Source organism: Lacerta agilis, chromosome 9 (assembly GCF_009819535.1).
Source record: "Lacerta agilis isolate rLacAgi1 chromosome 9, rLacAgi1.pri, whole genome shotgun sequence".
Classification (NCBI taxonomy): domain Eukaryota; kingdom Metazoa; phylum Chordata; class Lepidosauria; order Squamata; family Lacertidae; genus Lacerta; species Lacerta agilis.
The window spans coordinates 49,689,866-49,714,043 of record NC_046320.1 but is presented as its reverse complement, the minus strand read 5'-3'; the positions used below and the strand labels follow the sequence as shown (position 1 = coordinate 49,714,043).

At 41.4% G+C, this 24,178-nt stretch overlaps 1 protein-coding gene across 1 annotated transcript in view; it reads left to right on the top strand.

Annotated features, from left to right (window-relative positions):
* The first annotated feature begins 8,424 nt into the window (after positions 1-8,424).
* The window catches only part of ALPK1 (alpha kinase 1), a 31,762-nt gene continuing 16,008 nt past the window's right edge, over positions 8,425-24,178 (top strand). The window contains exons 1-2 of the mRNA XM_033160132.1: positions 8,425-8,600; positions 12,815-12,969. Of these exons, the coding sequence (XP_033016023.1) occupies positions 8,480-8,600; positions 12,815-12,969 (276 nt within the window). The 5' untranslated portion in view covers positions 8,425-8,479. The remainder of the gene's footprint in view (positions 8,601-12,814; positions 12,970-24,178) is intronic.

Here is a 24,178-nt window from a genome sequence, read left to right as displayed (position 1 = left end):
GGCCAAGTGACGCAAGGAATAAGGTTGTTTTTTGAGTTAATCTTTTCCTGCAGCCGTCGTCACCCGCAACTCCCGTCCACTTGCTGTGTGAAACAGCGTAGTCTTTGTCAACGTTAACAGGCTCTGGGAAGACTTCTCATTCATGAATATGTATCATCAGCTCTCCATGTCTACAGAGACAAACCCTTCAAAACTGCAATAACCACCGCCTTCCCCCCCACCCTCCTCCCACCAACCAACCAGCCGCCCAAATCCTAAGCTATTGGGCTGAGGGAGCTGAAATGCTAGCAAGTAATGTGAGCTCACGCTTTCGAAATGAACTAGAGGAACTTTCTGCTCTAAACCTTTCTTAGGACTCATTGAAGCCTATAGAACACTTTCATTCTTCATGGGCAAATGGGCAAAACTTGCCATGACCTCTCAGGGGGAAAGAGACAATTTTGCATTTTAGTGTTCTAGCCTCAAGTATGAATGGCAAATATTTCACTGCACACTGTACCAGTAGCGTGTTTTCAGTTCTTTTGCAAAACTAGCTGCATCTTAACTTCTGAGCTGTAAATCACACAACGCTCACAAAGTTCCTTACATTAAATAGTCAGTCTGATGCGAATAGGGCTTCTCGTGTGAATCCTCCCCCACACTGCTTTTTTTTCTTTAAAAAAAATGTTTAGGGGTACTCTCAAATTTTCCTACTCATATTGAAATACTGCCCCTCAATGAGGCCAAACTTAGATTCACAAAATGTTTAGGGGTATGCATACCGCTGCATTTCCCCAGAAAAAAGTGCTGCTCGCACATGCCAACATTTAGGTTGCTTCTAGGTGGCCTGTTTATTGAGCATTATCCTAATTTGTTTGCAGAAAGTTTGTAGGGAGGTTATATGATGCCATGTCAAGCAATTGTTATCTCACACTTTCCAGTACATTTTCCTATCAATTTACAGTATATGCTATGAAAGCCTGTTTTTTCTTTTCTTCCTGAAAGTGGGGTTTGTTGCAGAAGAGTGCCCATTCCACCTTAACTGCATAACCTGAATTTGGTAGAATATGATTGAATCCCACCATCAAATTCCCAATAGTTTGGAAGTGCTCTTAGTTTATATCATAACAGGTAAGAACTTTGCAGCAGATATACTGGTAGCAACTATTTGGTGTGGGTGTTCTGCTGCCGGCCCTGTGTGCTTAAGCATGCCCCACCCTGTTACGCTCCATTACCCTCTGCCCCACCCCTTTTACGTCCCCTTTCTTCCTATTTTGCGAGTCCAAAAGCACCTCTGGGGGTCGGTGTGTAATACGTATAAGCTAATGTTGAATGGATATGTTTTCTATGTTTTAAAAGATCAAAATGTTTTGAGGAACGGATGTAAGATGGTTAAAGCCTATCAGGTGTATTTTGTATTTAGGCTTAATTAATAACCTGGTTCCAATCTGAACACCTTTAGACTGTATGGGACTTACCTCTGAGTAGACATGCATAGAACTGCACTGTTAGAGACTTGATGCTCTCCGATAATCAAAGCTCTTCAACCAAACTGCTTTCCAAAGTCTTGAATTCCCCTACTTTCAGTTGCACACTTTTCACCAGTTTGCATAAGGAAAGCTACATAGCAGCAGTGATGCAAGCAAAGAATAATGATACAGTAGTACCTTGGTTCTCAAACTTAATCCAGTCCGGAAGTCTGTTCCAAAACCAAAGCGTTCCAAAACTAAGGCACACTTTCCCATAGAAAGTAATGCAAAATGGATGAATCTGTTCCAGACTTTTAAAAACAACCCCTAAAACAGCAATTTGACATGAATTTTATTATCTAACAAGACCATTGATCTATCAAATGAAAGCAGTAAACAATGTAAGGCACACAATCAATCAATCAGTAGTTGAACTGGGTTCCACACAGCCACAAAAACAAAAAATAGGAAAAACAGATGGCCCTGCTTGCGGTCTTCCCAGAGAGACATCTAGTTGGCCACTGTGAGAACAGGATGCTGGACTAGATGGGCCACTGGCCTGATCCACTGGCAAACTACTTACATTGTTAAGAAAAAAATATATAATTAAGTTTTGCATTTTAGTGTACTAGTATCCAAAATGAATAGCAAATATTGTAAGGAAATATTGTTTCAAGGAAAAAATGTAGCTCAGTGGCAGAGCACATGTTTTTAATGCAAAAAGGTTCCAGGTTCTGTCCCTGGCATCTCCAGGTAAGATGGGAAAGACTTCCGCCTGAAACCATAGAAAGCCACGGCTGGTCAGAACTGACAGTACTGCATGGACCAATAGGCAAGTTTCATGCAGTCCTGTGGAAGGGAGCATTATAACTCAATGGTTATAGGCTGCTTTGAACATTATGTTTTTCGCAAGTAGAGACGGCATAACCTAGTTGCTAGGAGACTGGGGCTACAATCCTATGAACATTTTTTTCTGTGAGTAAGCCCCACCATACACAGCAGTACTTAAATCCAAGTAAAAAATGCATGGGATTGTGCTGTGAGTTTTTAATCCAGAAGGGCTTTGAATCTCTCCTCTGCCATGAACTCACCTTCATTATACACCTTTAGGTACCAGGCAAAAACGTTGCTCTTCAACCAGGCCTTTGGCTGATTACATCTGATACCCTATTAAATGTGTGGGGAGAGGGGGGTTATTGGTTTTTGTTTTTGTTTTGTATTTTGTGTGTTTTTATCCGATATTTTTATGTAGGGAACAGCCCTGAGGTCTACGGATGAAGGGCAGTATACAAATTTAATAAATAATAATAATAACAACAACATACTCTATAGGTGGCCTTAGACCAATCAGTGTACCACACCCGCAGTCTGCTGATATGGATAAAATGGTACTCAGCTGTCTTTTGTGTGTGCATGCTTTAAAAACAATGTTATTGTGCAGAGTCCCAAACAGACCATCATATAATTAACTGCATAATCCACTTAATCCTTCAGGCCTGAGGGTTTTCCACCCCTGTCATAGAGAATAGTAGGAACAGCTTTAGACATAGTATTTACACACACACACACACACACACACACACGTGTGTGTGTGTGTGTGTGTGTGTGACATGGAAGATGGAGCAACCTTCTTTTCTGCTGCTGCAGAGGGTAGGACCCAAACAAATGGATTCAAATGACAAAAAAGGAGATTCTGGTTAAACATTAGGAAGACCTTTGTGACAGTAAGAGCTGAGTCCCTGTAAGGGAAAAGGGTGGGATAACAACAACAACAACAACAACAACAACAACAACAACAACAACAACAACAATTGCAGAGTTTGTTAGTGGAATGGACTACCAAAGAAGGTGGTGGACTCTCCCTCATTGGAGAGTTTTAAACAGGTTGGATATCCATCTGTCAGGGATTCTTTAGCTGTGATTCCTGCCTTGCAGGGGTTGGACTAGATGACCACTGGGAACCCTTTCAACTCTAAAATTCTGTGATTCTAATAACCTCAGCGATACCCGGGTTTTTTGGGGGGTGCATAAATGACAGCAACAGAAAAGGGGTAACCTGCTTTATAAAGGTCTACCGGGTATACAGTGTTTCCCTAATATCTAATATAACCCAAGTCCATCTGGTAAAGCTTAATCTCTATAGTTTCTTTTTTAAAAAATAAAATAAAAAATACAATCTCCTCTCTGCTCCAGGCTACTCTTGATCTCATTTCTAAACACAAGCACTTCTGCTTCTGCTGAGGGAAGGGGGTAGGGTAGACTGTGCAGGAACCAGCCCTCCTCGCCCCCTCCCTGTTTTTCCCATTTTGCCTGTTAATTGGCTGAGACCACCAGAATTTGGAGGACACAGATGTCACTGATAGTTTGCCTAGGGAGCACATTCATGCCCATCTGTTGCAGTCTAGAAGGCTGTTCATACATCCACAAGGCCTTCATTTAATTCTTGTCAGAAAGTAATGTAAATCCCGTTTACCTCAGAGGTCGCAGCCGAGATTTATGCCAATGAGCCCCTTGCAATTTACACACACGCACACTGTAGTTCTATAGGAGAAAAGAAACCCTTTCATGTGGGTGCATATTAACAAGAGAGCTTGCCTTAGGAAAGGCTGTCCCTGAGTCAGGGTTTTCCTTATTTTAATACAGCCGGTGCCGTTCGGTATACGAGGCTTTACAAAAAGAAAAAGCGTTTAAACTTGAAACCAGAAAACGAGTAAGATGGTGACAGAGCCTCAAGCAAATAGCCATGCTTCATCTCTCGTTCAGCACATTACAAATGAAATATCCCACCGATTTCTTGCTGTGGTTTCAACATATGCCAGTGGGGAGAAGTGCTGGCCTATTTGTGAAAGAAAAGAAAAGAAAAAAGATTTAGTTTTCTGCTTGGGATGGTATTTACACCAGTGTGTTCAAAGAGCTTGTGGTTTGTTTAAGGAAATCCTGCAACCAAGTAACAAACAAACAAAGAGATAAGCTCATCAGGTATAAATGTGTAGAAAAGTGAATGCTGATAATCCAGTTAATATCATCTAGACCTCCCCTGCTCACCTACAACCCACAGCACACATCACAATAAATCTGTTTTAAAAATTTGCAGCTTCCCCACAAACTGTATGTGTTGTGTGGTGTATTCCAACATTTCAAATCATATATTGCTATAATATTATGCGATATCATTTATGATACCATATTCTTACCTCAGATTTGCATTTAACCTCAAACTACAGTTGTAGGAAAGTACAGAAAGAAGAAATGCAGCTCTGCTCATTTTGATAAGGAGAGAAACCTCATTAACTTGGAAGTTAAAATTTAAATCTGACCTTTTCAAAGGCCAGGCGTTTGGTGCTCAGCCCTGCTCTCCCTCTGCAGGGCCATGGGACTCATGCTATTGAATTCCAAAGGGAGCAAAATCCGGCCCTTTAGAATGGGTAGATGCAAAATGCAGTGTAGCGTAATGACATGGGTTCAAAGTGGCTTTGACAAGCACATACTTCAAAGTGCTGAAGGGGCAGGGGGAGAATTTGTACTTGGCTGTACATTTGGTATATCATTTAAAATGTGGCTCTAATATTGCAGTCCTATACTTTTCTACTCAGAAGTAAGTCTGGCTGAGCTTAGCAACTTAGGCAGGTATAGCACTGCAGCCAAATTTGCTTTTTATATGACTTGCGGCAGAGAGCGAAAAAGGCTGCATACACACCATGTTGTAAGGAGAACAAGGATTCAATCACTAAAATGAGCCACTGATTGGGAAACTATCCTAGATAATAGCTACGGTTCAGCACAGCCTTGCCTGAGCTTGGATTTGCATCACCAAATGGGAGAACAAGATCTGTTTTAACCTGGCACCAGAATCTCACCAGAGCTAGAGCATTCCGTGCCACCAGCGGAAGGGAATTCCTCATGGAAGTCAGGGAACTCTCCAGAATTACTTAGAATTTGCCACGAGGAGCTGAAAGTGAGAAGAGGAAATGAGCAAAAGTTAGGTGGGGGCAGCTTCTGCAAAGCCACATTCTCTGTCATTCCAGAAGTTTCCCACAACTCTTCATGAATGACAGGCGGGGGGGACTGAAGTGCTTACACAGGTGGGTCAGAAAAGCTTTGTTCTGCAAGCAGAGTTCTTGAATCCAAGCTTGTTTCACTCTTGAAGTTACTCCAGATTGAAGCCAGGGCCAGAGTATGGACAGATCAGAATGGGGAAATTCTGTGTGCCTCATTGTATCATAGAGTTGGAATAGATCCCAATGGCCATCTAGTCCAATGCAGGAATATTTTGCCCAATGTGGGGCTCGAATCGATGACCCTGAGATTAAGAGTCTCATGCCTATCCCATCAGTTTGAATTACTTGCATATAGTGGCATTTGTGAAAGTGATTCTTCTCCACTGACCCCAATCTTTTACTTGTTTGGAGACTTTAGAGAAGAAGGGAACACACACACACAAACCCAAAAAGGGAAATAAGAGAACCCTTAATGTTAGTAATGAGCCTTGTGCTTCCAGATGTAATTTAAACGTCACTCCCTCCCCTCTCAGCTTTGCAAATGATTCCTTACACGACCAAAAGATTTGTATAATCACCAGTGCCTCCATTAATGGGCCACCATAATTTTCCACCCAGAGAAAGCGGAAGTTTAAGTGTAACACTTAAAATAATTAAAAATTAAAAATTTGAAAGTCAAAACAGCCCTGGCCATAAATAATGATTTGCTTTTCTCTATTGACTGCGCTAAGTCCCCACTGGAAACTCCTGGGACGATCTTTATTTGTTCCCTGTTGGGATTAATCCATAAATGCAGTCTCCACGTGGAGCTCCTTGGGTCTTTGTTTCTTCCTCCTCATTGGTCTCTCTGGAATTGTAGCATAGCCTGAAGATCAAAATGAGGATGAGATTTATTTATTTATTTTTGCCTTGAGAGCGAAAAGGGTTTAGGGGTTTTAATTGGTTTTTCAGTATTTCATACTGTGAATATGGCTCCAATATTGCACACAGTTTTTAAAGACGGTAACGTTAAGAGTTGCCAGATGAGTAATTCTGAGTGATTTTTTGTTTTGTTTTGTTTTGTTTTTGCAGCAAGAACAACAAAGAGTCTCGTGGGTGCCTTAAAGGCTAACACAGTCTTTTGTAGGCCAGAATCCACTTTGTCAGGTGCATGAAACGTAACGGAGGAAAACACTTCCTGCATCTGATGAAGTGGGCCCTTGTTCACGAAAGCTTATGACACGATAAACTTGTTATCCTTCAAGTTGCCACTCCTTGTTGTTTGATAAAATTATGAAGATCACCTATGTAAATAGGGATCCTCACTGGTTTGCAACGATTAACTGATGCCAGAAGCAGCTCTTTAAAACACAATGTGGAAGCTCTACAATGTTGCAGCCTGAGACTGCATTCACACAGCAGTTTATTCTGTTTCCCCGATGTTAATTTCTGCATTATATTTGGGCATCAAATCCACTTCCAGAAATCTAGTAGAAGTTTAGTGCTCATTTTTGTGCTAATTGCTTCCAGAAACAATCCATTTGCAACCCCATTAAACCAGAAAATTGTGGCAGTAAAGTGACAAAATTTGGGGCAGTATACCAGAATATAGTCGTTTCCTGCCATTTTCATGGGTGATGCATCATGTGTGCAAGGCTTGGGGCAGTAGTGGCATCGTGCAGTGATATTTGTTGCGCCACACCGCACCCACCGGCGTGAATGAAATTCAGTGTGACTTGCCGGTACATTGGTAAAACACACACACACAGTTCCATGACACAACTAGTACCACAATGTGAAAGGAACATTAGAAAACAGAAACACTAATATTATAATTAGGAAGACTTGTTCCCTCCATATCTGAACACACTCCATGTCTCCTTCATTACAACTTTGAAGTCTTTTTTTCCTTGTGGATCCTTCATTGTTCTGACTCGAATGCTTTTGCAGGATAGCATACATCTTTCGCATTGATTGGCACGTGGCTACAGTTCAGTTTGCATCTTTCATGTTAGCTGCTGCAGTTTACATATTCCAGGCCTCAGTCACACAAACCTTTTAAGATGGTGAGTGGTGGCTACTGAATCTGACAAGGGAACGATCCGATTACATCACCAGGCACCCACAGAAACCACCTTATTTGCAAACAGGCATTTTCTTTCTGGAAGCAACTAACATGGAATTGAGCACTAAACATGCACTCTATTCTACTAAAGTTCCAGATGTGGCTTTTACATCCTGTGAAAGCTCAAGCATCATGTGGAAATTAACAGGGGAAAGTCATGAAAACGGTATAAAGTGCCATGTGAATGAAGCCTGAGGTTCACCAGAAATTTCCAGAGAATTGGGGGGAGAACTAGATATTGGGGTGCTGTTTCCCCTGCTTTCTGTTTTTCATAATTCTTTTGTTTTGTCCTGATACAGCAGCATAGCAGGGAAAACTAAATGGTGTCTTTTTGTTGACTGGGGAGTTAGCAGGGGATTGCCTCTCCCCATCCACCATGTTGTGCGTACAATTATCTGAGCACTTGTTCCCAAAGTGCTTCCTACCGTCTCCAGAAAGAATATGTGATGTAACTCAGCTAGCATTTCTAGAAATCACGGCGATTCGCTGCAGAGCAAGGTTAAAAGGTCTTTAAAACATGAGGTTTCCAGCATAAAGCACTTGACTGCATAGAACCAACATGTGTGCAAATGGACTCTATGTGTGCGCATGTGGCTGGCCACTTCACTGTTTGGGGCTTTTTACAGTGGTGTTGAAAAGCAACCTCCTCCTCTCTCCATGCTGTGGTACACGGACCCCAGAGTAATTTCACACCCTTCCCTAATAAAGTCCTCTGAGACTGTCATGTACTTCCCCTATTATCCCTCCCTGCTTGAGCCTTGCCGATAATTGATGATGCTTTAGTTAATCATCCTTCCCCTTCTTTTGTTCACCAGGTATCTCGGCCTAGAAAGGATCCTTTTCATTTAGAATTTGTGTCTTCTCCTCGGTAATTGATCGCCGTGCACCCAAAGACGCGCACACCCCCACCCAATTTTCAAGCGAGCAGCATGGATAATCAAAGAACGATGGCCGCTCTGTTGCAGGAATGCAAACAGATGCTGGATCAGATCTCACCAGAGGTGCAGCACCAGTCTAAGAGAGACGAAAGCAGGCATCAGCAGTACAGAGGTGAGGTCCCAGTGACAACTTCTGGGAGCAAAACAGCCAACTGCCCTAAACTTCCACCCCTTCCCCGGCCTGCCCTATTTCCCCCCCCCCCAATCTCCTAGCAGATAAGTGTCAAAAGATTACTGGATTTCTAGGACATGAATGGGATGTGAGCTAGGAGGCAGGCAGGGAAGGAAGCCCACTTTGTACCAGTGAATTGCTGTCAGTTCTCATTTAAAGCTTCAGTAAACATGAGGCTATAAGGAGCGGTTTTCGTTTAAGAAAAACAATGCTTCCAAAGTTTGGTGATGCACATAAATTTCAATTATAAAAAGGGGGGGGGGAATAGTGCAACTTCTGAATGCCGGCTGTTTGCTGTCCTTTCACTGAGTGTATATCCCCTTCATTAAAGCATCTGACCGTTTCCCCTAATGCAGTTCCCTACATTTGAATTCCCAGAATTTTCTCTCTGTATAAAAGTTCATCATCTACAATAGTGTTTTGAAAATAAAAATGGTTCAGGGTGTTAGAGGAACATTTGCAGGCAACGGATACTTTGAAGAGCGGTACATAAATACCAGTGGCACAATGAAAGAGTTTTTGTTTTATTGAATATGATATGAAAAAGAAACCATATATTGAAATAGGAAGATGATCTATTAGGTCATCTGATGAATCAAACTCTTGCCTGTGCATAGTCGTTCCATGATCCATTTGTTAGTCTATTATTATTATTATTATTATTATTATTATTATGCCCATTTGACTGGGTTGCCCCAGCCACGCTGGGTGGTTTCCAACAATTTGAAAACATTAAGCACAGTAAGACATCAAACATTAAAAACTTCCTCTTGCCTGTGCATAGTCGTTCCATGATCCATTTGTTAGTCTATTATTATTAATATTATTATTATTATTCCCATTTGACTGGGTTGCGCCAGCCACACTGGGTGGTTTCCAACAAATTGAAAACATTAAGCACAGTAAGACATCAAACATTAAAAACTTCCTCTTGCCTGTGCATAGTCGTTCCATGATCCATTTGTTAGTCTATTATTATTATTATTATTATTATTATGCCCATTTGACTGGGTTGCCCCAGCCACGCTGGGTGGTTTCCAACAATTTGAAAACATTAAGCACAGTAAGACATCAAACATTAAAAACTTCCTCTTGCCTGTGCATAGTCGTTCCATGATCCATTTGTTAGTCTATTATTATTATTATTATTATTATTCCCATTTGACTGGGTTGCGCCAGCCACACTGGGTGGTTTCCAACAAATTGAAAACATTAAGCACAGTAAGACATCAAACATTAAAAACTTCCTCTTGCCTGTGCATAGTCGTTCCATGATCCATTTGTTAGTCTATTATTATTATTATTATTATTATTATTATTATTCCCATTTGACTGGGTTGCGCCAGCCACACTGGGTGGTTTCCAACAAATTGAAAACATTAAGCACAGTAAGACATCGAAAATTAAAAACTTCCTTATACAAGGCTGCCTTCAGATGTCTTCTAAAGGTTATATAGTTGCTCATCTCTTTGACATCTGATGGGAGGGCGTTCCACAGGAAGAGTGCCACTGCTGAGAAGGCCTTCTGCCCGGTTCCCTCTAACTTCACTTCTCTCAGTGAAGGAACCCCAGAAGGCCCTCAGTGCTGGGCTTCAGTGTCCAGGCTGAACGGTGGGGAAGGAGATGATCCTTAAGGTGCCACAAGACTTGTTATTGTGTCCAGAAGCCTCTTTTGGGGTTTTTCCTGCAGCAGATTACCATGGCGAGCTCTTCCAAAATTAATTACTCCAGATAAAGCTACCACAAGATGTGCCTTTATTCCGAAATAACACCCATTCTGTTCAATGGGCCTTGCTCTCTAGGAAGTCTGTTTAGAAATACTAAATAGTTGCAGTACTTTTGCAAAAAAGCTTTGCCAGTTCGGAGCCTAATCTTGTACTTCCATAAATTCTGACTTTGTACATTACCTAATGATTAAGTTGTCACTGTTTAAATCCTTTTGACCATACTTCCTCTTTCCATCCCTTTACTGCCATAGTAAGGTCTTGGGTGCTTCCACACAGATACTTAGTGTGGACTTGGTGCTGCTCTGGCAAACACATTTTGCAGCATTCAAATAACCTAGTCCTCATCAAAATGCCAGCCCATTTGCCAACGGCCTTCATTTAATCTGGATCTATAATTTCTGCAGAAACTTTGGGGTGTTTTTTTATTTATTTATATTATTTCCCTGGAAACAGTCCATCTGAACTAAATGGAGGGGGGACTATGGGATGGCATTTTGATAAGGACAGCATAGTGGGGACATTGTGCAAAACTGACTCGCACAAGCAGCACCGAGCACAGAATAAACTGCTGCGTGGAAGTGGCCCTCTGTTAAGCAGACTATTTTTTAAATAGATAAATCTGAATTTTTTTGCTTGTTTGTTAAAACACACACACATTGGATTTTCCTTTTTGACAGACAAATCATGTGACTCTCCACCTAGTTCTGCAGTTTCAATAGTGCCAGCTACTTTGCCCGAGTAAATCAATCATGATGACATTTGGGGAAATTTAAATCCACCTCATGTAGGGCCTGTTCTGTTTGTGTACAGTTTTCTGCTTCCTTTGGCTGTGATGATAGTTGTCTGTAGCTCTTTGGCATTTGGGAATATAGGCTATGTGTAAAGGGCTGGTGTATTTTTTTTTCCTTGTAAGGTTTCCTTTCATTTCATCCCACAAAAGGCACTTTTGTTTCCTTGTCACAAATTCCTTTCAGCTTTATTATCACTCTTTAGAATGGACTATTGAACTTCTAATCAGGTAGTTCTTTCTTCTTCGGTTTCCCTTATTAAATGCTGAAGAGTATGATAAATAATCAGCTTAGTTACAGATAAGGTACATCAGTGCCCTTTTAATCACTACATTAGGCATGGCCCTTCAGGTAAACTACTTCAAGCAGCAAAGGAACCAAGGCTCAGAGATTCCCTAGGACCTACTTCCCTTAGATTTTCATTTTTGTATTAGCTATCCGCTTTGAGTCTGAGAGGCAATGATATGAATAATGTCACAATGTGTGTATGATTGTTCCATTGGATTATATCCCTGCAGGTTAGTTGAATGCTCCAGTTGCAGGTGTCTTCTTCTCTAACAGGTGTTTAAAAAAATAATAATCCTGCAATGATCACATATTGCTTATAAAAAAGTGTGGCATCATTTATGGCAGCAGTTTGAATTAATTATCTGAACTCAAAGCCTGAAGCTTGTTGTTGTTGTTTATTAAATGTCTATACTGCCCTTCACCTGAAGATCACAGAGCGGTTTACAATAAAAATACAAGAATACACACCATTAGTAACAAACACAAACAATAACATCCCTCACACATCATTTCATTTATTAGTATTACTACTGCTTCCCTAGATACTACGGTACTTCTTTCTATCCAGGATGGAGATGAATAGTGGAAACGGGGGCAGGGATTTAGAAATGAACTCATCCAGCTTGCTTTGGCCTTAGCTCATCATGTCTCAAGGATTTCCAGACTGGCTGACTTTGCACCAATTCTTCCATCTGCCAGATCTCATTCACCATCCTTCTCCTAAGTTTCTGCAAAAGACAAATTCTGGGTAAAAGTGCTGTTTCTTAAACTTCTCCTAACTCATTGATCGGGAATATGAAGAAACTACAGTTCTCAGACCTAAGCCAAAGGCTTTATTCAAAGACCCTTCATTCTAAAATTCCATTCAGTATTCTGTTTCCAGCCAGATAACTTAGCAAGTCAGAGGTGACAGCAATGGCTTTCCCCTGTTACATGTCTCCAGCATCTGGTATTTAAAGGTATATTGCCCCTGGACTCAGAAGACTGAGTTAACTATCAAGTTGCACATTTAAGGGCTCCAAACTCTCATTTTCGCACTGTGGAGTAATCCATTTCCTCTGCTCAATTCTGCCTCCTTTTCTCCACTCACACCTACAAAGCAACGGCAGTCTTTCACTTCCTAGATAAAATCCCTTCTCTTAATGACAGACAGCTCCAGTTTACCTGCAGGGCAGAGCACAGGAGGTCACCTGATGACAGGCAACCCCTCATTATTACTCTGCGGCTGGGAGAAGTGACAGCTTGCAGCCGCTGAGAGGCAAAAAATGGTGGAGGGAATGCTTTCAGCAGGTCAGGTGCCACCTCCTAACCTTCGCGGCTGAATCACTTACCTGCACTTTGACCTTTTCAGCTTTGCTCCCTGATGATCTGAGGACCCTCATCGAAGAGGCAAAGGAAATGAAGTGGCCCTTCGTACCAGAAAAGTGGCAATACAAACAAGCCGTAGACCTTGAAGACAAAATAAACCTGAAAGATGTGATCAATGCAAGGCTGCATGAGTTACTGGTATGAAGTATATGGCACCTGCCTTTGAAACCTGCATTCACAGCACTTAGATGTACAGTGGCCTAACAGATGGTAGCCTTCCTTTCATATAGGTGACCCCCATCCTTCATTGCTGCTTCTGCCAGGTGACAGTTTTCATCCTGATTCCATTTAATTCAGTGGCTGCTTTCTTACTCTTATCAGTTGTGTTGGGGTTAATGCCTTGATTTTGTTTACATATTACAAGATATGCACCCCGTACCAGAAGGCAGCGTATTCTCTGATGTAGACATGGAGATCCTGCACAAGGGGGCTTCCCCCAGTGACTGAAGAAGCCCACTCATTCAGGAACTTCATGTGTTCTTTGGAACAAATACAAATGTGTGCAATTACAGATATAAAGGCTTACCAATGGTCTAAAAGGTCCACGTCCAGCACTCTATCTGCAAGAGTTGCAGCTAAATGCCCCTTTTAAGGTTCACTTGTCAGGCAAGATGCAGACAATTTTCGCTTGTTGTTACATATGTCATCTGAGGTGTAAGCCCTGAAGGTGGTGGGTCCAATTTTAGTTATCTTAGCAAATAGCAAGTGGATAGATATATCCTCCAAGAATTTGACTATACCACTTTCAGAGCCATCTTTGCTGGGTTTTGGTTTGGTTTTGGGCAACATCTTGAGGCAGTGATTTTCACTGTAAATTATTGCCTGAGTAAAGTTCTATTTAATTTTGTTTATCCTGAATCAATTGTATTGGACTACCCTATGATTCCAGTGTTTTGAGGAACAGAGGGTAACATCTCCCTATTTATTCTGTCCTCTCCACGCCCCCCATTCCTGACTGCATACACGTTTCTTACATACATTGGAGCATAAGGAAAGTCTCTTGGATCAGGCCAGTGTCCATTTGCTCCAGCATCCGCTTCTCACAGTGGCCAACCAGATGCAGAACTTGAGCATAAGAACACCTTCCCTTCCTGTGGTTTCCAGCAACTGGCATTCAGCAGCATTACCACCTTCAGCCATGTAGGGAGTATATATGCATCAGAGTTAACAGCCAGTGATAGCCTTACCCGCCATGAATTTGTCTAATCCTCTATTAAAGTTGGGGGCCATCACTGCCTCTAGTGGGAATAAAATCCATAGTTTATTTTGTCTTTGTTGAATCTTCCAACATTAAGCTTCATTGGATTGCCCTGAGTTCTGGTGTAATGAGAGAGGGAGAAAAACTTTCCTCTTCTTCACACAGCACATAGCTAAACTATGGAACTCACTGCCATAGGAGGCAGTGACAGCCACCAGCATCAATGGCTTTAAAAGAGGATTGGACAAATTCATGGAGGGGAGGGCTGTCAACGGCTATGCTCTACCTCCACAGTTGGAGGCAGCAATGCTTCCGAATACCAGTTGCAGGAAAGCACAAGAGGAGAGATTGCTCTTTTGCTCGAATCCTGCTTATGGGTTTCCCACAGGCATCTGATTGGCCTCTGTGAGAACAGGATGCTAGATTAGATGAACTATTGGCCTGATCCAGCAAGCTATTCCTAAACCTACCTACACCAGAACTCCAACAACCACTGGGAATTTGCTGCAGCACCATTGCTGTGTTTGCAGAGAGGGTTAAGTGAGGGAGGGACCTGTTGATTGCAACCAGGTGCTATTTGTATCTGGGTGCAAGATAGGCTAGGGAGTTGCCTCCTTAAATCACTGGGTATCTGGGTGCAAGATTGAATTATGGTGCTGGAGGAGACTCTTGAGAGTCCCATGGACTGCAAGAAGATCAAACCTATCCATTCTCAAAGAAATCAGCCCTGAGTGCTCATTAGAAGGACAGATCCTGAAGTTGAGGCTCCAGTACTTTGGCCACCTCATGAGAAGAGAAGACTCCCTAGAAAAGACCCTGATGTTGGGAAAGATGGAGGGCACAAGGAGAAGGGGACGACAGAGGATGAGATGGTTGGACAGTGTTCTCGAAGCGACTAGCATGAGTTTGGCCAAACTGCGAGAGGCAGTGGAGGATAGGGGTGCCTGGCGTGCTCTGGTCCATGGGGTCACGAAGAGTCGGACACGACTGAACGACTGAACAACAACAACAACAAGCAAGATAGGATAGGGAGCTGCCTCCTTGAATCACTGTTTCTCTCTCCTTCTGTAAGTGAATGGTTTAACTTGCATGGAGCACCTTACGTGCCCCTTGGCAAAAGTGGGAGGGTTTTGTTGTTGCCCTTGCTTTACAAATCCCTAGTGCTAAGTGGAGTTTTATTGTGATTCTGAATTTGTTTTGCTGTGTTTTCTTCCTCCCCGTCCCCTCCTTTCCCTTTCCCTTTTTGGTGTGTGGCCTCAGATGGAAATTTATGGCGGTGGCTGACCCCCTTTTACAATGCTCACAAAGCCCTCGGACTCAAGAGCGTTTGTCTGCTCCCTCCCAGGATAAACACCTGCAGCCAACTCCCTGAGAAACCTGGATAGATGGGAGATTAATGTGACTGTAATAGTGGAACAGTGTTTGCCCACATTATCCCCTCACCGCAGGTAGATGGGCCTTTTCTGAGATGATACCAATTATTTATTGCCGAAACATCTGTTGATAACTGCAGCTGCCCTGGCGAAACAAAGCATATCATGGGGTCACAGACTAAAGGGCCCTACAATCCTGCCTCATGCTCTTTGGAGACTATTCACCAGCACACCCCAAAGTACATGGGTTAACATCGTCTTCAATGTTTCATCGTGCCGTAAAAAATACTTTCTAAACGCTGAGCTCGCTTCCCCATGTGCTTTGAACTATTAATTCATTCTCACTGGTAATTTAAATTCTAGCACTATTGTACTGTGGGAGAAAAGGGATACTATTTTACTCCCCAATTTAATTGTAGAATGACTGACACTTTGACCCATATTATTAGTATTAGCCAAGAAAGGCTCTTTCCCCCCACCCCCTTTCCATTGCTCTCTTTCCCATTTATTTATTCAAAACGAAATTTTAAAAATTCAAGACACAGAAAAAGTTTCTTTAGAACTTTGATTAAGATGTTGAGCGAGGCTGGGGGTGGGGAGTATTAAATTTACAGTTTGATTGCGAAGAATAAAGTTCTGAGCTTCCTCTTTTATATGATTTGCAGGAGGGAATTAATTTAAATCCCTCCGAAAGAGAAATAAGCCTTTGTTGATATTGTTTGGCGAAAACTTTAACACGTTTCATCTGAGTTTATTCTAAAGTGGCGAGTTTAGAATAAGCTCTCCAGTGGAATGGACCAGTGTTTGTAAAGTGATTTGGGATCCTTGAATGAAGTGTTTATTATTCTGGAAGGTCAGATTTTGGGGACCATATTCACAGTGTGCAGTATCTTACTTCTCGAGTAGCTCCACTGATCTCAAAGTGTCTCTATGAGAGCACTTGGGTCTCCAGTTTGAAAGTTTGACTTAGCCTTGCATTGTTAGTAGTGATGCTTTGTTTGCAGACCACTGCTCTGTTGAGTATGCAAAACAACCATTGCTGCTTACATCATCCTTTTAAACAGTTCAGCTTTGCATGGGCTGCAGAATCCTATTGTACAAAACAACCAGAAGAGAGGAATGCTCATAAAAGACATGGGGGCAATGGGGGGTGGGTGGAGGGGGGCATAGAGGAAATCTTGTATCTGCTAAATTTAATGACTGTTTTACTCAGAGTAGACCCATTGAATTTAATTGGCCCAATTTAGGCAAAGTCATTAATTTCAATGGGATTTCTCTGAGCAGCTTAGTTGATTACCCTTAGTAATTACCACATCCATGTAAAACGTGCATCCTAAAATGTTTTCCCTCTTGATAGTGATTTTCATTGTGGAATTCCAGAATAAGAGTTTGAGAAAAGAAAGATCTTGACTGTTAATGTTATGCATGAATCTTCATGAATTATTTCTGTGGAACTATAAGAAAGCAATTCTGGTGATTTGTCACCTGTCTATTCAAAGGACTATCTTAGGGTCCTTTCAGATGTTACATTTTGGGGGGTATAGATTTATGTGGGTTTTTTGAGTTTTTTATTCTTATTTTTTGCTTTTGACCTGCTGTTTCACTTCTTAGGTCTAAATTAAAAATAGTGCAAACAATTAAAATCTGTGACAAAACTGAAAGCAGCAACAGATTTGTGTGTGTGTGTTGTAAAAAACGCATTCTAGGGCAGCAGATACCACACAGAGGTCATTTGTCAAGGTCTTGCCAAACCAAAACTGTTATTTCATTAAAAAAATATACACCGCTCGATACTTTTTTAAAAAAAAAACCTCTCCAAGTGGTTTGCAATTAAAAAATAAAATAAGAAAAATTAGCAGTAATAATTAAAACTTTCAAAAAGTTAAAATAACAATAGACTAAAAACAAATCGAAACTTTTCATGTGAGGTGGGAAAACAAAATCTGTGTAGGATGGGATTTGCTAAGGCGGGAGGTAGGGATTGATGCAAACTTGGGTGGCTTTAAAAAGAGGATTTGACGATTGATTTGATTTGATTTGTATGCTGCCCTTTCCCCGAAGATCACAGGGCAATCCTGAACGTAAAATGCAAAATACGAACACAAAATACATATTAAAAACAAGTGCAAGAACAAAAACAAACCAATGACTCTATTCCAACAAACTCATGGAAGATAAGGCTACCAGTGACTACTAGGCATTATGACTAAATGTTACCCCCAGTATCAGAAGCAACAAGTCTCTTTTTCCACGTGTGGGTTTCCAAAAGGCATCTGGTCCTTGTTCTGTCCCCATTTTTTTTTTAATCAGGGGCTAAGCGTTAACCCTCCAATTGAAAATCATCTCAGCTCTTCTTCCAACAAATAGCGGACATTTGAAAACAAAAACCCATGCCGCTTTCTCCTTCCTGGCTGAGCCAAGGAAAATGAGGGTCGAAAACACTTCAGCTTCCACTGGGATTCCAAACAGGACGTTTCCACCTATTTCCCAGCACAAGCTGTGCTCAAAGTAAGCAGAAGAAAACTGGGAGACAGAATGGGCAAGCGGGAAAGCAGCAGAGGTGATAAATAATTATATGTTTGTTTGAAATGAACAGCTGGAGATGTCTCATCTGCTTTTAATAAATGGGGGGGCTGTGTTCTTGCCCGTATGAGTGTCTATTACGGTTTTCCCTAGGTGCCTGACCTCATACATCTGCAGACTGTAAAAAAACAAAACATTCTGAATCCAGCCCATGTGAGGATCTGGTTTTTGAACAAATGGTTGGCACTGTCCTTGGTGCTCATTGGAGCACAGGATTCTGCCTTATGCCAGGTCTATTGATCAATCTACCTCTGTATAGTCTACACTGATTGGCAGCAGTTCTTCAGAGAGTTGATCTTTCCAGCCCTACTTGGAGATGCTAGGGATTGAACTTGGGACCTTCTGCATGCAGAGCTCTGCTGCTAGGCTTTTCTCTTTCCCCTCATCACCTATTTCCTCACACTCCCCACCACCTCTATGGAGGACTCTGGCTGTTGACATTGTCAGTGTAGCCTATCTGTTTTGCAAGTGTGTGTGTGTGGTGTCTCTAGTGATGTGAGGTGAGAATATTCTCTGCTAGAAAATTATCCGGAGAATATTATCCATAAACTGTAAATTCTAATGTTAGAACCAGTTTTACAACCCAAATTTTAAAAATCTAGTAAATAATAAGTTAAGCTATGATAGTGCCAGTGTAAGTAATGAATAATGATTTTTTTGATCCAGTTACATTACTGGGTATTGTGTCATTCACCATTGGCAGTTTTGAAATGTGAGCTACAGAAAACATATACAGTCATACCTCGAGTTGCGTACGCTCCGTGTTGCGTACGTTTGACTTACAGACCTCCGCAACCCGGAAGTCCTCCCTGGAGCGCGTGTGATGTGCGGGTGCGCAGAAGCGTTCTGTGCACTTTGCACATGTGCAGAAGCACAAAAACGTGCAAACTTCCAGGTTTTTTGTTTGGGGGGGCATTCGTGTTACGTAGCGCGATCCGCAACGGATCGCGTGCATAACACAGGGTACCACTGTATATATATAGTTTTTAAAATGCTATTCATTTGATTTGATGAACATTTGAATTCATATGTATTTCAACTATATGTAATAGCCTTTTTTCCATTTTGGTGTGACTTTATTCTTAGCAATTCTATACCCTTAGCCATGCAGTGTGATTTTTTATTTATTTATTTATTTTTACAGAAAGTAGCTTCAATGCTTTATACACTTAAAGTACCTAGGCCTATACAATTATGTGTAACAGCATGTGAGGTGCCTTTGATTTAAACAGTTGACATTTATATATTTTTATTTAGTGCCAATAACTGGTTTTTGCAATGCCATTCAATGATACCAGGTGCCCTTTACCAGAGACTGACATACTGAAATATATTATCATATAATGATAATACATTTAATGTTAATGGCTTCTTTTTATATGTATGCATATAGTTTTGTTTATCAAACTGTGTTTTAGTCACCAGAACAGTTATTAAGTGTTAGAGCTATTAGAAGCACAAGATAGCCTATTACTGAATTTACTTGTATCAAAGAATGTGAATTCACTGCATTGCCCCATTGAATAAAAGTATCTGTACAGTTTTTGGTTGCCATCTGAACAAGTTTACCCATGAATAAACATGTATATTAACTAATTATATCATTTTCAATGCCTTAAAATGAATATTCTCCTATTTTAAATGAAAATTCTCTAATATTCTCATTAATTGAGAACATTCTCGAGAATATTCTCCAAGAGATTATTCTCGAGAATTGAATATCACTAGGTGTCTCAACCCAATAAGCAACCTTGTAAGTTACTGCATGTATTAACGCTCTTTTGCTTCAGCAGATCATATCCTGCAAAGTGATCTACTGTGATGTATCTTTGTGACCCCCAGGGCATCTTGATATTAAAGCCTGAGATTCCCCCCCCCCTATAACTGTCTATTTGCTCAAGTCATATTCAGTGAGCATGATTTTAATTCGTTTCTTAGCCCTGTGATATGTCATATGGATGCTTCAGTTGAGATTCCTGCACTGGAATTGGACTAGATTTGACTAGATGATTCTTGGGGTCCCTTCCAACTCTACAATTCTATGATTCTGTGATAATAGTGATAGCTGTACTGTATCTTTAAATGTAACCTTAAGGGCCCTATACTGGACCCTTCCCTCTGCCTGTTTGCTAACAGAAGATACAGTCACCCATCTTTCTGGCAACTAATTTCCCAGTGAGGTGTCTGCTGCTTTCGTGTTGTGGGTTTTAAAAAAATTCCTCTTTTTCCAACCACCTTTTATTAATATGGCTGTTTTCAGAGAGTTGTGTTAGAAAGCATAGCTTTGCTGGCTGTTAACAGGTAACGCTAACAATCCTTCATTGTTTATTTTAACTGGTTTAAATGCTTTTAAAGTGATGTTTAACTCAAGCAGCCTCGAGTTGCCTATACCTGAAATGGCAGCAGATAAGAGCACTGAAGAAAAATTCACTTCTATGACTTAGCTGGAAAATGCCCCAGGAGAAATGTAGTGACTGGAGTGTTGGACTATGATCAGTGAGTCCTTGGTTCGAATTTGTGCACAGTGAAAACTGAATAGATGACCATGGCCAATTACTCATTTTTTCAGCCTAGCCTACCCTATAAAGTTGCTGTGATGCTAAAAGGGGATGCGCACACACCACCCTGAGCTCTGGAGGAAGAGCAGGATAAAAATATTGCAGAGGTTTCAACCCCATTTGCTGCACCCATTTAATACATCCTAAGTACCTGCATTGAGTTAGCAATGCCATTCATTCCTAGTCTTAGCAAACCAACAAACCAAAAAACCTTTAGGCTCAATTATTGATGATTTGATTCTTCCTCATTGAAAATTCCTCCACCCTCATCTGCTTCTATCTTCCTAATTTATTCTGCACGAGCAATTTCATATATTCACATTTTGTCCCGTACCCCAGTGCCAGATGGCTCTGGGAGAGAGTGTTTTCTCCCTTCCTGGGAGCAGCTGCGGTTGTCGGCGAAAACAAGGTATCCTGGCATTGAACCTAAGGCTGAGACCCAAACATTAAGGTGTTTTGCTGGGAGGAACCAGGCCACTAATGCGAGAAACCATGAAAACAGCACACCCATCCACTCAGGGCATTTTTGCAAAGGCCCTTCAGTAAAGGCTGTTTTGCATTTCCACCCTGAACCCCTATAATTGGTGTATAGAAATCTTCTGCAAATCTAATTCCATCTCCACCTGACTCAGCTTCCCAGCCATGAAGTTCCTTTTGTGCCCCTAAACTCAATTACACATCCTAGGTTGACATTGTAGAAGCAGATGTTCAGACAAAGTACACATTTATTTCTCTCTCTTGGCATGGATACAGAAATCCCTTAATCGCGATTTCCAAATTGGAACGCTTTTCTTCTATATTTTGGTTATATCTCTGTGTCGCCATAATTTTTTTAAAATTTTTGTCCATGAAGTGTCTTCCTTCTGGGGTTGTAGGCTTGATGGGTTGTTGCTGTTTAAAAAAATAAAATTATGTTAAGTAAACACGTTTTGCAGGGTCTTAGACCTGCAAAACTGATTGACCAGAGACTATAATAGGACAGAAGACATAAATGTCTGGACCCATAGGCAGCAACAGCTCTCCCATTCTGTTTCAGATTTCTGAAAAATTGCTATCTGTACCAGTAGTGGATGGCATGATGGGACTCCATTACACATCTGACCTCCAGTTGGTTGCTTCACTGCTGCTAACTGGGAGGGGCAAGGTGGACGCAGTGCAAACACACTGGCAAAGCCTCTCCAGTGCTCCCGACAGTGTGTTTGCACCACACCAACCACACACTGTCTTTCCTCTTTCCCCACTTCCCTTCTAGTAAGCAGCGACAAACCAGAGGGGAATGTCTGTTGCCTCTTCTAGGCTTTATGTGTGAAGTCTATCTTTTTACCCTGGAATTGCTGTCACAGAACTCTACCTACTTTCATTTTATGCTTTTATGGGAAGGAGGTTTTGGTCTACATTTTCCATTAACATGGCAGCATTTTTGTTGACTAGGAACTGTTGTGTGACTTGGGAACCAAGGGAAAAGTCAAGTATGATTTCTCAGAGGCTATGAGAATAGGGTTATAACTTCAAATGATTGACACCAAGCAAAATGTATTGGTGTGTAACACAGCACGCCATCTTCGGGGGAAGAAAAAGCGGCTGATATTCTCACCCTGTCTTGACTTTTCCTCATTTTGTGTCCATTTGGTTTTGGAGAGGGACGCAAGAGGGTTCGGCATTGAGCAGAAAGTTAAATTATGCAGCTGCCCGGCCCTCCAGAATAGGATACTTGGTTTAGATTTTTCACAATGCTATTGAAGTGCTTATTTTCCTCCTGAAGAGACACAAACAGATGCAAACTTCTGTAAACACTTTAGAAATGAATTCAGTGAGTTTGGCCTCTCAGCGGTGCTCAATAGCTGACAGAAAAATGTCTAATTAGTGCAAGTGGAAATAATAGGGCCACTTGGATTCCTTCCATCCTCCTCCAAGTCTACTTTTCCGAGGAACTCAAAGGCTCTTTTGTTTGGTAGGTCACCCTCTCTCATGCTTTTGTGTTCCAATCTCTTAAGGGAAGGAGGAGAAGAAGCAGAAAGAAAAAAATGCATTAGGCAATGGCTCAGTGCTTAAATATACGGTAGACTCCGGAGCATTGAGAAAAATGTGTCGCTGGCAGTGTTCGTTTTCAGGTGCTTAAAGACAGGGATCCCTCCATTGTCAAGAGGCACATGTGCACAAAGAAATGGGAATCCCTTTCAAGTGTCATTCTTTGCAAAAGCATGCCTCCTTGCAAATAAATATATTTCCACCAGTTTTTGAAGCATAAGTCAGTCTGTGAATACTTGTTCACAACTGGTCTTGTGAGGTAAATAAATATCAGGCATTCCTGTCCAAGTTGTTCACACTATGACTATTTCAGTTTCTTCAAGATGCATTGTCTGTGATTTGAAACAAGCCACAGGGTGTAAATCTTTTTCTCTGACAGGCTAACATCACCAACCTATCCCTAATCTTGGAGCTGATTGTCACCACAAATATTTTCACACATTTATTGAGTCATCCATGAGAGTCTCTCTTCTGGGGGGCAGGAGGGAATGTGAGCTGTTGCTCTGCCACCAGGCACGTGATTTGGATGGAGAGGGTGCTACATTCAGCCCCTGAAATCTTCAGTTTAAAGGTTTTCCAGTAGCAAAAATTCATGCTGGGCAAACCAAGTCAGTGTCAGCACTGATGGTCTATTTATCCAACAAGATAAAAGGCAGCTTACTGTATACCATTATCAAGTTTTACCTGACTCTTTCCGTTACTTCCAAATAGTACTATAGTCCTTAGCCAAAACCACACTCATACACAGGAACCTTGCATGTTAAACAATGATTCAGATACCTGTATGGCTTGTATGTGATCTCCTACCTGCTTACCCAAAGTGGAGATCAAGCATTTAGTTGCCAGAAGTTGATTTTTACATCTGATTAGTTCATCACATGGCTGGAGCTACATCCAAATTCTTTGAACAATGCCTCCCAAGGTGTAATGCTGGTTTCCCCAGGGACTTTATAGAAAGTTGCCAGTGGAGGTCCTTGTTTTGACTGGCCTGAAGGCAAAGTACCTGTACCCTTCTGATGCTCATAGTACCAGGTGTAAATTACAAATTGACAATGAGTATTGCTTCCCAGTTCTTTCTCTTTGGTATTAGCTTGTTCGTTTTTATCATCTTTGGTGTTGAGAGGAGTTTCCCCTGGTTATGCAATTTAAGGGCAGAGTAAGATTTGAAAGTTCTTCCATTTATTCCAAAACAAAATGCACACTGTCAAAAATCAAGACCAGATGAAGCTGATTTCAAGTTATGTATTTCACGTTACGTGTTTTTTTACAAATGTGCAACCCATATGTAAAAATGATAGGTTAGTGGTAGACATTACTGGCCAAAATAGGTGTTGCTTGGGCCTCAAAGCCAGGAATTGGGAATTGAATACTTTAGATTATCCCAGGTTTTTTTGTACAAGAATTCAGTACAGTGGTACCTCGGGTTAAGAACTAAATTTGTTCTGGAGGTCCGTTCTTAACCTGAAACTGTTCTTAACCTGAAGCACCACTTTAGCTAATAGAGCCTCCCGCTGCTACCGCTGTGCCACTGCCCTGTGATTTCTGTTCTCATCCGAAGCAAAGTTCTTAACCCGAGGTACTATTTCTGGGTTAGCGGCGTCTGTAAC